The sequence below is a fragment of the Salvelinus fontinalis genome, chromosome 33 (genome assembly GCF_029448725.1).
Source record: "Salvelinus fontinalis isolate EN_2023a chromosome 33, ASM2944872v1, whole genome shotgun sequence".
In the NCBI taxonomy this organism is placed as follows: Eukaryota; Metazoa; Chordata; class Actinopteri; order Salmoniformes; family Salmonidae; genus Salvelinus; species Salvelinus fontinalis.
In genome coordinates this window covers 13116095-13130163 of record NC_074697.1, presented here as the reverse complement: position 1 = coordinate 13130163, position 14069 = coordinate 13116095, and the positions used below count along the sequence as shown (strand labels likewise).

At 45.2% G+C, this 14069-nt stretch overlaps 1 protein-coding gene across 2 annotated transcripts in view; it reads right to left on the bottom strand.

Moving 5' to 3' along the window:
* bcl9l (bcl9 like) overlaps nucleotides 1–14069 on the bottom strand; it is a 305409-nt gene that overhangs the window by 250112 nt on the left and 41228 nt on the right. For both annotated transcript variants that reach the window (XM_055895132.1, XM_055895133.1), the window contains exon 3: nucleotides 8736–9093. In XM_055895132.1, coding sequence (XP_055751107.1) covers nucleotides 8736–8991 — 256 coding nt within the window. In that variant the 5' untranslated portion in view covers nucleotides 8992–9093. The remainder of the gene's footprint in view (nucleotides 1–8735; nucleotides 9094–14069) is intronic.

The window sequence follows — 14069 nt, the reverse complement described above, 5'->3', positions numbered from 1 at the left end:
ACTGCTGCTATAGACAGATGACAGTCCTCTAGACCACTGTTCTGGTAACAGTTTACTGCTGCTATAGACAGATGACAGTCCCCTAGACCACTGTTCTGGTAACAGTTTACTGCTGCTATAGACAGATGACAGTCCCCTACAGAGACCACTGTTCTGGTAACAGTTTACTGCTGCTATAGACAGATGACAGTCCCCTACAGAGACCACTGTTCTGGTAACAGTTTACTGCTGCTATAGACAGATGACAGTCCCCTAGACCACTGTTCTGGTAACAGTTTACTGCTGCTATAGACAGATGACAGTCCCCTAGACCACTGTTCTGGTAACAGTTTACTGCTGCTATAGACAGATGACAGCCCTCTAGACCACTGTTCTGGTAACAGTTTACTGCTGCTATAGACAGATGACAGTCCCCTACAGAGACCACTGTTCTGGTAACAGTTTACTGCTGCTATAGACAGATGACAGTCCCCTAGACCACTGTTCTGGTAACAGTTTACTGCTGCTATAGACAGATGACAGCCCTCTAGACCACTGTTCTGGTAACAGTTTACTGCTGCTATAGACAGATGACAGTCCTCTAGACCACTGTTCTGGTAACAGTTTACTGCTGCTATAGACAGATGACAGTCCCCTACAGAGACCACTGTTCTGGTAACAGTTTACTGCTGCTATAGACAGATGACAGTCCCCTACAGAGACCACTGTTCTGGTAACAGTTTACTGCTGCTATAGACAGATGACAGTCCTCTAGACCACTGTTCTGGTAACAGTTTACTGCTGCTATAGACAGATGACAGTCCTCTAGACCACTGTTCTGGTAACAGTTTACTGCTGCTATAGACAGATGACAGTCCCCTAGACCACTGTTCTGGTAACAGTTTACTGCTGCTATAGACAGATGACAGTCCTCTAGACCACTGTTCTGGTAACAGTTTACTGCTGCTATAGACAGATGACAGTCCTCTAGACCACTGTTCTGGTAACAGTTTACTGCTGCTATAGACAGATGACAGTCCTCTAGACCACTGTTCTGGTAACAGTTTACTGCTGCTATAGACAGATGACAGTCCCCTACAGAGACCACTGTTCTGGTAACAGTTTACTGCTGCTATAGACAGATGACAGTCCCCTACAGAGACCACTGTTCTGGTAACAGTTTACTGCTGCTATAGACAGATGACAGTCCTCTAGACCACTGTTCTGGTAACAGTTTACTGCTGCTATAGACAGATGACAGTCCCCTAGACCACTGTTCTGGTAACAGTTTACTGCTGCTATAGACAGATGACAGTCCTCTAGACCACTGTTCTGGTAACAGTTTACTGCTGCTATAGACAGATGACAGTCCCCTAGACCACTGTTCTGGTAACAGTTTACTGCTGCTATAGACAGATGACAGTCCTCTAGACCACTGTTCTGGTAACAGTTTACTGCTGCTATAGACAGATGACAGTCCCCTAGACCACTGTTCTGGTAACAGTTTACTGCTGCTATAGACAGATGACAGTCCCCTACAGAGACCACTGTTCTGGTAACAGTTTACTGCTGCTATAGACAGATGACAGTCCCCTAGACCACTGTTCTGGTAACAGTTTACTGCTGCTATAGACAGATGACAGTCCTCTAGACCACTGTTCTGGTAACAGTTTACTGCTGCTATAGACAGATGACAGTCCCCTACAGAGACCACTGTTCTGGTAACAGTTTACTGCTGCTATAGACAGATGACAGTCCCCTACAGAGACCACTGTTCTGGTAACAGTTTACTGCTGCTATAGACAGATGACAGTCCCCTAGACCACTGTTCTGGTAACAGTTTACTGCTGCTATAGACAGATGACAGTCCCCTAGACCACTGTTCTGGTAACAGTTTACTGCTGCTATAGACAGATGACAGTCCCCTACAGAGACCACTGTTCTGGTAACAGTTTACTGCTGCTATAGACAGATGACAGTCCCCTACAGAGACCACTGTTCTGGTAACAGTTTACTGCTGCTATAGACAGATGACAGTCCCCTAGACCACTGTTCTGGTAACAGTTTACTGCTGCTATAGACAGATGACAGTCCTCTAGACCACTGTTCTGGTAACAGTTTACTGCTGCTATAGACAGATGACAGTCCCCTACAGAGACCACTGTTCTGGTAACAGTTTACTGCTGCTATAGACAGATGACAGTCCCCTAGACCACTGTTCTGGTAACAATTTACTGCTGCTATAGACAGATGACAGCCCTCTAGACCACTGTTCTGGTAACAGTTTACTGCTGCTATAGACAGATGACAGTCCTCTAGACCACTGTTCTGGTAACAGTTTACTGCTGCTATAGACAGATGACAGTCCCCTACAGAGACCACTGTTCTGGTAACAGTTTACTGCTGCTATAGACAGATGACAGTCCCCTACAGAGACCACTGTTCTGGTAACAGTTTACTGCTGCTATAGACAGATGACAGTCCTCTAGACCACTGTTCTGGTAACAGTTTACTGCTGCTATAGACAGATGACAGTCCTCTAGACCACTGTTCTGGTAACAGTTTACTGCTGCTATAGACAGATGACAGTCCTCTAGACCACTGTTCTGGTAACAGTTTACTGCTGCTATAGACAGATGACAGTCCTCTAGACCACTGTTCTGGTAACAGTTTACTGCTGCTATAGACAGATGACAGCCCTCTAGACCACTGTTCTGGTAACAGTTTACTGCTGCTATAGACAGATGACAGCCCCCTACAGAGACCACTGTTCTGGTAACAGTTTACTGCTGCTATAGACAGATGACAGTCCCCTAGACCACTGTTCTGGTAACAGTTTACTGCTGCTATAGACAGATGACAGTCCCCTACAGAGACCACTGTTCTGGTAACAGTTTACTGCTGCTATAGACAGATGACAGTCCCCTACAGAGACCACTGTTCTGGTAACAGTTTACTGCTGCTATAGACAGATGACAGTCCCCTACAGAGACCACTGTTCTGGTAACAGTTTACTGCTGCTATAGACAGATGACAGCCCCCTACAGAGACCACTGTTCTGGTAACAGTTTACTGCTGCTATAGACAGATGACAGTCCTCTAGACCACTGTTCTGGTAACAGTTTACTGCTGCTATAGACAGATGACAGTCCTCTAGACCACTGTTCTGGTAACAGTTTACTGCTGCTATAGACAGATGACAGTCCCCTACAGAGACCACTGTTCTGGTAACAGTTTACTGCTGCTATAGACAGATGACAGTCCCCTACAGAGACCACTGTTCTGGTAACAGTTTACTGCTGCTATAGACAGATGACAGTCCTCTAGACCACTGTTCTGGTAACAGTTTACTGCTGCTATAGACAGATGACAGTCCTCTAGACCACTGTTCTGGTAACAGTTTACTGCTGCTATAGACAGATGACAGTCCCCTAGACCACTGTTCTGGTAACAGTTTACTGCTGCTATAGACAGATGACAGTCCCCTAGACCACTGTTCTGGTAACAGTTTACTGCTGCTATAGACAGATGACAGTCCTCTAGACCACTGTTCTGGTAACAGTTTACTGCTGCTATAGACAGATGACAGTCCCCTAGACCACTGTTCTGGTAACAGTTTACTGCTGCTATAGACAGATGACAGTCCCCTAGACCACTGTTCTGGTAACAGTTTACTGCTGCTATAGACAGATGACAGTCCTCTAGACCACTGTTCTGGTAACAGTTTACTGCTGCTATAGACAGATGACAGTCCCCTACAGAGACCACTGTTCTGGTAACAGTTTACTGCTGCTATAGACAGATGACAGTCCCCTACAGAGACTACTGTTCTGGTAACAGTTTACTGCTGCTATAGACAGATGACAGTCCCCTAGACCACTGTTCTGGTAACAGTTTACTGCTGCTATAGACAGATGACAGTCCCCTAGACCACTGTTCTGGTAACAGTTTACTGCTGCTATAGACAGATGACAGTCCCCTACAGAGACCACTGTTCTGGTAACAGTTTACTGCTGCTATAGACAGATGACAGTCCCCTACAGAGACCACTGTTCTGGTAACAGTTTACTGCTGCTATAGACAGATGACAGTCCCCTAGACCACTGTTCTGGTAACAGTTTACTGCTGCTATAGACAGATGACAGTCCTCTAGACCACTGTTCTGGTAACAGTTTACTGCTGCTATAGACAGATGACAGTCCCCTACAGAGACCACTGTTCTGGTAACAGTTTACTGCTGCTATAGACAGATGACAGTCCTCTAGACAACTGTTCTGGTAACAGTTTACTGCTGCTATAGACAGATGACAGTCCCCTAGACCACTGTTCTGGTAACAGTTTACTGCTGCTATAGACAGATGACAGTCCCCTAGACCACTGTTCTGGTAACAGTTTACTGCTGCTATAGACAGATGACAGTCCCCTACAGAGACCACTGTTCTGGTAACAGTTTACTGCTGCTATAGACAGATGACAGTCCCCTAGACCACTGTTCTGGTAACAGTTTACTGCTGCTATAGACAGATGACAGTCCTCTAGACCACTGTTCTGGTAACAGTTTACTGCTGCTATAGACAGATGACAGTCCCCTAGACCACTGTTCTGGTAACAGTTTACTGCTGCTATAGACAGATGACAGTCCCCTACAGAGACCACTGTTCTGGTAACAGTTTACTGCTGCTATAGACAGATGACAGTCCCCTAGACCACTGTTCTGGTAACAGTTTACTGCTGCTATAGACAGATGACAGTCCTCTAGACCACTGTTCTGGTAACAGTTTACTGCTGCTATAGACAGATGACAGTCCCCTACAGAGACCACTGTTCTGGTAACAGTTTACTGCTGCTATAGACAGATGACAGTCCCCTACAGAGACTACTGTTCTGGTAACAGTTTACTGCTGCTATAGACAGATGACAGTCCCCTAGACCACTGTTCTGGTAACAGTTTACTGCTGCTATAGACAGATGACAGTCCCCTAGACCACTGTTCTGGTAACAGTTTACTGCTGCTATAGACAGATGACAGTCCCCTACAGAGACCACTGTTCTGGTAACAGTTTACTGCTGCTATAGACAGATGACAGTCCCCTACAGAGACCACTGTTCTGGTAACAGTTTACTGCTGCTATAGACAGATGACAGTCCCCTAGACCACTGTTCTGGTAACAGTTTACTGCTGCTATAAACAGATGACAGTCCTCTACACCACTGTTCTGGTAACAGTTTACTGCTGCTATAGACAGATGACAGTCCCCTACAGAGACCACTGTTCTGGTAACAGTTTACTGCTGCTATAGACAGATGACAGTCCTCTAGACCACTGTTCTGGTAACAGTTTACTGCTGCTATAGACAGATGACAGTCCCCTAGACCACTGTTCTGGTAACAGTTTACTGCTGCTATAGACAGATGACAGCCCTCTAGACCACTGTTCTGGTAACAGTTTACTGCTGCTATAGACAGATGACAGTCCTCTAGACCACTGTTCTGGTAACAGTTTACTGCTGCTATAGACAGATGACAGTCCCCTACAGAGACCACTGTTCTGGTAACAGTTTACTGCTGCTATAGACAGATGACAGTCCCCTACAGAGACCACTGTTCTGGTAACAGTTTACTGCTGCTATAGACAGATGACAGTCCTCTAGACCACTGTTCTGGTAACAGTTTACTGCTGCTATAGACAGATGACAGTCCTCTAGACCACTGTTCTGGTAACAGTTTACTGCTGCTATAGACAGATGACAGTCCTCTAGACCACTGTTCTGGTAACAGTTTACTGCTGCTATAGACAGATGACAGTCCTCTAGACCACTGTTCTGGTAACAGTTTACTGCTGCTATAGACAGATGACAGCCCTCTAGACCACTGTTCTGGTAACAGTTTACTGCTGCTATAGACAGATGACAGCCCCCTACAGAGACCACTGTTCTGGTAACAGTTTACTGCTGCTATAGACAGATGACAGTCCCCTAGACCACTGTTCTGGTAACAGTTTACTGCTGCTATAGACAGATGACAGTCCCCTACAGAGACCACTGTTCTGGTAACAGTTTACTGCTGCTATAGACAGATGACAGTCCCCTACAGAGACCACTGTTCTGGTAACAGTTTACTGCTGCTATAGACAGATGACAGTCCCCTACAGAGACCACTGTTCTGGTAACAGTTTACTGCTGCTATAGACAGATGACAGCCCCCTACAGAGACCACTGTTCTGGTAACAGTTTACTGCTGCTATAGACAGATGACAGTCCTCTAGACCACTGTTCTGGTAACAGTTTACTGCTGCTATAGACAGATGACAGTCCCCTAGACCACTGTTCTGGTAACAGTTTACTGCTGCTATAGACAGATGACAGTCCTCTAGACCACTGTTCTGGTAACAGTTTACTGCTGCTATAGACAGATGACAGTCCCCTAGACCACTGTTCTGGTAACAGTTTACTGCTGCTATAGACAGATGACAGTCCCCTAGACCACTGTTCTGGTAACAGTTTACTGCTGCTATAGACAGATGACAGTCCTCTAGACCACTGTTCTGGTAACAGTTTACTGCTGCTATAGACAGATGACAGTCCCCTACAGAGACCACTGTTCTGGTAACAGTTTACTGCTGCTATAGACAGATGACAGTCCCCTACAGAGACCACTGTTCTGGTAACAGTTTACTGCTGCTATAGACAGATGACAGTCCCCTACAGAGACTACTGTTCTGGTAACAGTTTACTGCTGCTATAGACAGATGACAGTCCCCTAGACCACTGTTCTGGTAACAGTTTACTGCTGCTATAGACAGATGACAGTCCCCTAGACCACTGTTCTGGTAACAGTTTACTGCTGCTATAGACAGATGACAGTCCCCTACAGAGACCACTGTTCTGGTAACAGTTTACTGCTGCTATAGACAGATGACAGTCCCCTACAGAGACCACTGTTCTGGTAACAGTTTACTGCTGCTATAGACAGATGACAGTCCCCTAGACCACTGTTCTGGTAACAGTTTACTGCTGCTATAGACAGATGACAGTCCTCTAGACCACTGTTCTGGTAACAGTTTACTGCTGCTATAGACAGATGACAGTCCTCTAGACCACTGTTCTGGTAACAGTTTACTGCTGCTATAGACAGATGACAGTCCCCTACAGAGACCACTGTTCTGGTAACAGTTTACTGCTGCTATAGACAGATGACAGTCCTCTAGACCACTGTTCTGGTAACAGTTTACTGCTGCTATAGACAGATGACAGTCCCCTAGACCACTGTTCTGGTAACAGTTTACTGCTGCTATAGACAGATGACAGTCCCCTACAGAGACCACTGTTCTGGTAACAGTTTACTGCTGCTATAGACAGATGACAGTCCCCTAGACCACTGTTCTGGTAACAGTTTACTGCTGCTATAGACAGATGACAGTCCCCTACAGAGACCACTTGTTCTGGTATTAGTTTACTGCTGCTATAGACAGATGACAGTCCCCTACAGAGACCACTGTTCTGGTAACAGTTTACTGCTGCTATAGACAGATGACAGTCCCCTAGACCACTGTTCTGGTAACAGTTTACTGCTGCTATAGACAGATGACAGTCCCCTAGACCACTGTTCTGGTAACAGTTTACTGCTGCTATAGACAGATGACAGTCCTCTAGACCACTGTTCTGGTAACAGTTTACTGCTGCTATAGACAGATGACAGTCCTCTAGACCACTGTTCTGGTAACAGTTTACTGCTGCTATAGACAGATGACAGTCCCCTAGACCACTGTTCTGGTAACAGTTTACTGCTGCTATAGACAGATGACAGTCCTCTAGACCACTGTTCTGGTAACAGTTTACTGCTGCTATAGACAGATGACAGTCCTCTAGACCACTGTTCTGGTAACAGTTTACTGCTGCTATAGACAGATGACAGTCCCCTAGACCACTGTTCTGGTAACAGTTTACTGCTGCTATAGACAGATGACAGTCCTCTAGACCACTGTTCTGGTAACAGTTTACTGCTGCTATAGACAGATGACAGTCTCTCTCTCTGGTCAGATCTGTTAGACTTCCTGTGTCTCTCTCTGGTCAGATCTGTTAGACTTCCTGTGTCTCTCTGGTCAGATCTGTTAGACTTCCTGTGTCTCTCTCTGGTCAGATCTGCACCAGAAATACTAGATTAGCTACCTACACCACCCACAGCAGGAAACGTGTGTGTGTGTGTGTGTGTGTGTGTGTGTGTGTGTGTGTGTGTGTGTGTGTGTGTGTGTGTGTGTGTGTGTGTGTGTGTGTGTGTGTGTGTGTGTGTGTGTGTGTGTGTGTGTGTGTGTGTGCGCGCGTGTGTGTGTGCGCGTATGTGTGTGTGTGTGTGTGTGTGTGTGTGTGTGTGTGTGTGTGTGTGTGTGTGTTGGTGTGTTGGTGTGTGTGTGTGTGTGTGTGTGTGTGTGTGTGTGTGTGTGTGTGTGTGTGTGTGTGTGTGTGTGTGTGTGTGTGTGTGTGCGTGCGTGCGTGCGCGTGCGCGTGCGTGTGCGTGTGTGTGAGTGTGACGGTGTGCACAAAATAACTTGTTTTCCCTCACACTGAAATGCCCTGACATTTCTGTTAGGCGTCAGAATTTCCTCTGCCTTCTGATGGTAGCCTACAGCTGCAATGTGACGTTAGTGTGTGTGTGTGTGTATGTGATTTTGTGTGTGTGCGTGTGCGTGTGTGTGTGTGTGTGTGTGTGATTTTGTGTGCGTGCGTGCGCGTGTGTGTGTGTGTGTGGTAATACCCTACCTTTGGCGTCAGGCTCCTGCACAGGGGTGATAGTGTCTCTCTGTTCTCCAGAGTCCATGGACACACTTCTCTCTCTCTTCGTCTTCATCATCCCCCCAACGCCACTCACCGATTGGCTGACAGCCTTCAGGCCAGGGTTGCCCGCCCCCAGGCCCTTATTGGCCCCCTCCTGCTGCTGGGTCACATTGGAGAGCTGGGATTGGCTGTCGCTGCTCACTTGCTTGCCATGATTGGTCAGCTTATTGTCGGGGTGCATTTGAACGGCTGGCAAGTGAGGTGTGGGTCAGGGGAAGGGGTACAGACGATGTGGTGTCCGTCCGTCTGTTTCAGGGAGTCACACTGCTGCTTGCCTAAACAGCTGATGAGACAGAAAGGAAAACAGACTCGTAAATAACAGCCTCGGAACTAACAGCCTCGGAACTAACAGCCTCGGAACTAACGGCCTCGGAACTAACGGCCTCGGAACTAACGGCCTCGGAACTAACGGTCTCGGAACTAACAGTCTCGGAACTAACGGCCTCGGAACTAACAGTCTCGGAACTAACGGCCTCGGAACTAACGGTCTCGGAACTAACGGTCTCGGAACTAACGGCCTCGGAACTAACAGTCTCGGAACTAACGGCCTCGGAACTAACAGTCTCGGAACTAACGGCCTCGGAACTAACAGTCTCGGAACTAACGGTCTCGGAACTAACGGCCTCGGAACTAACGGTCTCGGAACTAACGGTCTCGGAACTAACGGCCTCGGAACTAACGGCCTCGGAACTAACGGCCTCGGAACTAACAGCCTCGGGAACTAACAGCCTCGGAACTAACAGCCTCGGGACTAACAGCCTCGGGACTAACAGCCTCGGAACTAACAGCCTCGGAACTAACAGCCTCTGGAACTAACTGCCTCTGGAACTAACTGCCTCTGGAACTAACAGCCTCGGGAACTAACAGCCTCGGGAACTAACAGCCTCGGGAACTAACAGTCTCGGGAACTAACAGCCTCGGGACTAACAGCCTCGGGACTAACAGCCTCGGAACTAACAGCCTCGGGACTAACAGCCTCGGGACTAACAGCCTCGGGACTAACAGCCTCGGGAACTAACAGTCTCGGGACTAACATCCTCAGAACTTGATAACAACAAACAGGAAACAACCCATAATTCCCTTTCAACACGATTCCATCCTCATCTAGATAAAGAAAGTAATCAAATCAAATGTTATTGGTCACATACGCATATTTAGAAGAAGCTTGTGTTCCTAGCTCCAACAGTGCAGTAGTATCTAACTAAATGCTTCTGTTTCTAGCTCCAACAGTGCAGTAGTATCTAACTAAATGCTTGTGTTTCTAGCTCCAACAGTGCAGTAGTATCTAACTAAATGCTTGTGTTTCTAGCTCCAACAGTGCAGTAGTATCTAACTAAATGCTTCTGTTTCTAGCTCCAACAGTGCAGTAGTATCTAACTAAATGCTTGTGTTTCTAGCTCCAACAGTGCAGTAGTATCTAACTAAATGCTTGTGTTTCTAGCTCCAACAGTGCAGTAATATCTAACTAAATGCTTGTGTTCCTAGCTCCAACAGTGCAGTAGTATCTAACTAAATGCTTGTGTTTCTAGCTCCAACAGTGCAGTAGTATCTAACTAAATGCTTGTGTTCCTAGCTCCAACAGTGCAGTAATATCTAACTAAATGCTTGTGTTCCTAGCTCCAACAGTACAGTAATATCTAACTAAATGCTTGTGTTCCTAGCTCCAACAGTACAGTAATATCTAACTAAATGCTTCTGTTCCTAGCTCCAACAGTGCAGTAGTATCTAACTAAATGCTTGTGTTTCTAGCTCCAACAGTACAGTAGTATCTAACTAAATGCTTGTGTTTCTAGCTCCAACAGTGCAGTAGTATCTAACTAAATGCTTGTGTTCCTAGCTCCAACAGTGCAGTAGTATCTAACTAAATGCTTGTGTTTCTAGCTCCAACAGTGCAGTAGTATCTAACTAAATGCTTGTGTTCCTAGCTCCAACAGTACAGTAGTATCTAACTAAATGCTTGTGTTTCTAGCTCCAACAGTGCAGTAATATCTAACTAAATGCTTGTGTTCCTAGCTCCAACAGTGCAGTAGTATCTAACTAAATGCTTGTGTTCCTAGCTCCAACAGTGCAGTAGTATCTAACTAAATACTTGTGTTTCTAGCTCCAACAGTGCAGTAGTATCTAACTAAATGCTTGTGTTCCTAGCTCCAACAGTGCAGTAATATCTAACTAAATGCTTGTGTTCCTAGCTCCAACAGTACAGTAATATCTAACTAAATGCTTGTGTTCCTAGCTCCAACAGTACAGTAATATCTAACTAAATGCTTCTGTTCCTAGCTCCAACAGTGCAGTAGTATCTAACTAAATGCTTGTGTTTCTAGCTCCAACAGTACAGTAGTATCTAACTAAATGCTTGTGTTTCTAGCTCCAACAGTGCAGTAGTATCTAACTAAATGCTTGTGTTCCTAGCTCCAACAGTGCAGTAGTATCTAACTAAATGCTTGTGTTTCTAGCTCCAACAGTGCAGTAGTATCTAACTAAATGCTTGTGTTCCTAGCTCCAACAGTGCAGTAGTATCTAACTAAATGCTTGTGTTCCTAGCTCCAACAGTGCAGTAGTATCTAACTAAATGCTTGTGTTTCTAGCTCCAACAGTGCAGTAATATCTAACTAAATGCTTGTGTTCCTAGCTCCAACAGTGCAGTTGTAACAGTCCTGACCTATTTATGTTAGTTTTTATGTGTTTATGGTCAGGGCATGTGTTTTGGGTGGGCAGTCTATGTTACCTGTTTCTATGTTGGTTTCGGTTTGCCTGGTATGGCTCTTGATTAGAGGCAGGTGGTTTGCATTTTCCTCTAATCAAGAGTCATATTTAGGTAGGGCATTATCACTGTGTGTTTGTGGGTGATTGTCTCCTGTGATGTCTTCGTCGTTGTCGATGTATTTCACATTCGGGACTGTTTGGCTGTTCGTTCATTTTGATGTCGTCCGTTTCCTGTCCGTGAGTTTATGTTTAGTTATATAAGTTTATGTTCAGGTTTCGTCGACGTCGTTTTGTTATTTTGTAAGTTTGTTCAAGTGTTTGTTTCGTGTTTGCCATCATCGTAATTTATAATAAAGATGGCTTATTTCCCACAAGCTGCGTTTTGGTCTGAAGATCCTTCTCTCCTCACCTCTTCCGAGGATGAGGAAAGCGACAGCTATTACAGCAGTAGTATCTAACTAAATGCTTGTGTTTCTAGCTCCAACAGTACAGTAGTATCTAACTAAATGCTTGTGTTTCTAGCTCCAACAGTGCAGTAGTATCTAGCTAAATGCTTGTGTTCCTAGCTCCAACAGTGCAGTAGTATCTAACTAAATGCTTGTGTTTCTAGCTCCAACAGTACAGTAGTATCTAACTAAATGCTTGTGTTCCTAGCTCCAACAGTACAGTAGTATCTAACTAAATGCTTGTGTTTCTAGCTCCAACAGTGCAGTAGTATCTAACTAAATGCTTGTGTTTCTAGCTCCAACAGTGCAGTAGTATCTAACTAAATGCTTGTGTTTCTAGCTCCAACAGTGCAGTAGTATCTAACTAAATGCTTGTGTTTCTAGCTCCAACAGTGCAGTAGTATCTAACTAAATGCTTGTGTTCCTAGCTCCAACAGTACAGTAAAATCTAACAATTCACAACAATACACAAATCTAAAGTAAAATAATGGAATTAATAAATATATAAATATTAGGATGAGCGATGTTGGAGTGGCACTGACTAAAATACAGTAGAATAGAATACAGTATATACATATGAAACAGTATGTAAACATTAAAATGACTATTGTTCCATTTTTAAAGTGACCAGTGATTCCATGTCTATGTATAGAGGGCAGCAGCCTCTAAGGTGGAGGGTGGAGTAACATTATTAAAGTGGCCAGTGATTCCATGTCTATGTATAGAGGGCAGCAGCCTCTAAGGTGCAGGGTGGAGTAACATTATTAAAGTGTGATTCCATGTCTATGTATAGAGGGCAGCAGCCTCTAAGGTGGAGGGTGGAGTAACATTATTAAAGTGGCCAGTGATTCCATGTCTATGTATAGAGGGCAGCAGCCTCTAAGGTGCAGGGTGGAGTAACATTATTAAAGTGTGATTCCATGTCTATGTATAGAGGGCAGCAGCCTCTAAGGTCCAGGGTGGAGTAACATTATTAAAGTGGCCAGTGATTCCATGTCTATGTATAGAGGGCAGCAGCCTCTAAGGTGGAGGGTGGAGTAACATTATTAAAGTGGCCAGTGATTCCATGTCTATGTATAGAGGGCAGCGGCCTCTAAGGTGGAGGGTGGAGTAACATTATTAAAGTGACCAGTGATTCCATGTCTATGTATAGAGGGCAGTAGCCTCTAAGGTGCAGGGTGGAGTAACATTATTAAAGTGTGATTCCATGTCTATGTATAGAGGGCAGCAGCCTCTAAGGTGCAGGGTGGAGTAACATTATTAAAGTGTGATTCCATGTCTATGTATAGAGGGCAGCAGCCTCTAAGGTGCAGGGTGGAGTAACATTATTAAAGTGACCAGTGATTCCATGTCTATGTATAGAGGGCAGCAGCCTCTAAGGTGGAGGGTGGAGTAACATTATTAAAGTGTGATTCCATGTCTATGTATAGAGGGCAGCAGCCTCTAAGGTGCAGGGTGGAGTAACATTATTAAAGTGTGATTCCATGTCTATGTATAGAGGGCAGCAGCCTCTAAGGTGCAGGGTGGAGTAACATTATTAAAGTGACCAGTGATTCCATGTCTATGTATAGAGGGCAGTAGCCTCTAAGGTGCAGGGTGGAGTAACATTATTAAAGTGTGATTCCATGTCTATGTATAGAGGTCAGCAGCCTCTAAGGTGGAGGGTGGAGTAACATTATTAAAGTGTGATTCCATGTCTATGTATAGAGGGCAGCAGCCTCTAAGGTGCAGGGTGGAGTAACATTATTAAAGTGACCAGTGATTCCATGTCTATGTATAGAGGGCAGTAGCCTCTAAGGTGCAGGGTGGAGTAACATTATTAAAGTGTGATTCCATGTCTATGTATAGAGGTCAGCAGCCTCTAAGGTGGAGGGTGGAGTAACATTATTAAAGTGTGATTCCATGTCTATGTATAGAGGGCAGCAGCCTCTAAGGTGCAGGGTGGAGTAACATTATTAAAGTGTGATTCCATGTCTATGTATAGAGGGCAGCAGCCTCTAAGGTGGAGGGTGGAGTAACATTATTAAAGTGTGATTCCATGTCTATGTATAGAGGGCAGCAGCCTCTAAGGTGCAGGGTGGAGTAACATTATTAAAGTGTGATTCCATGT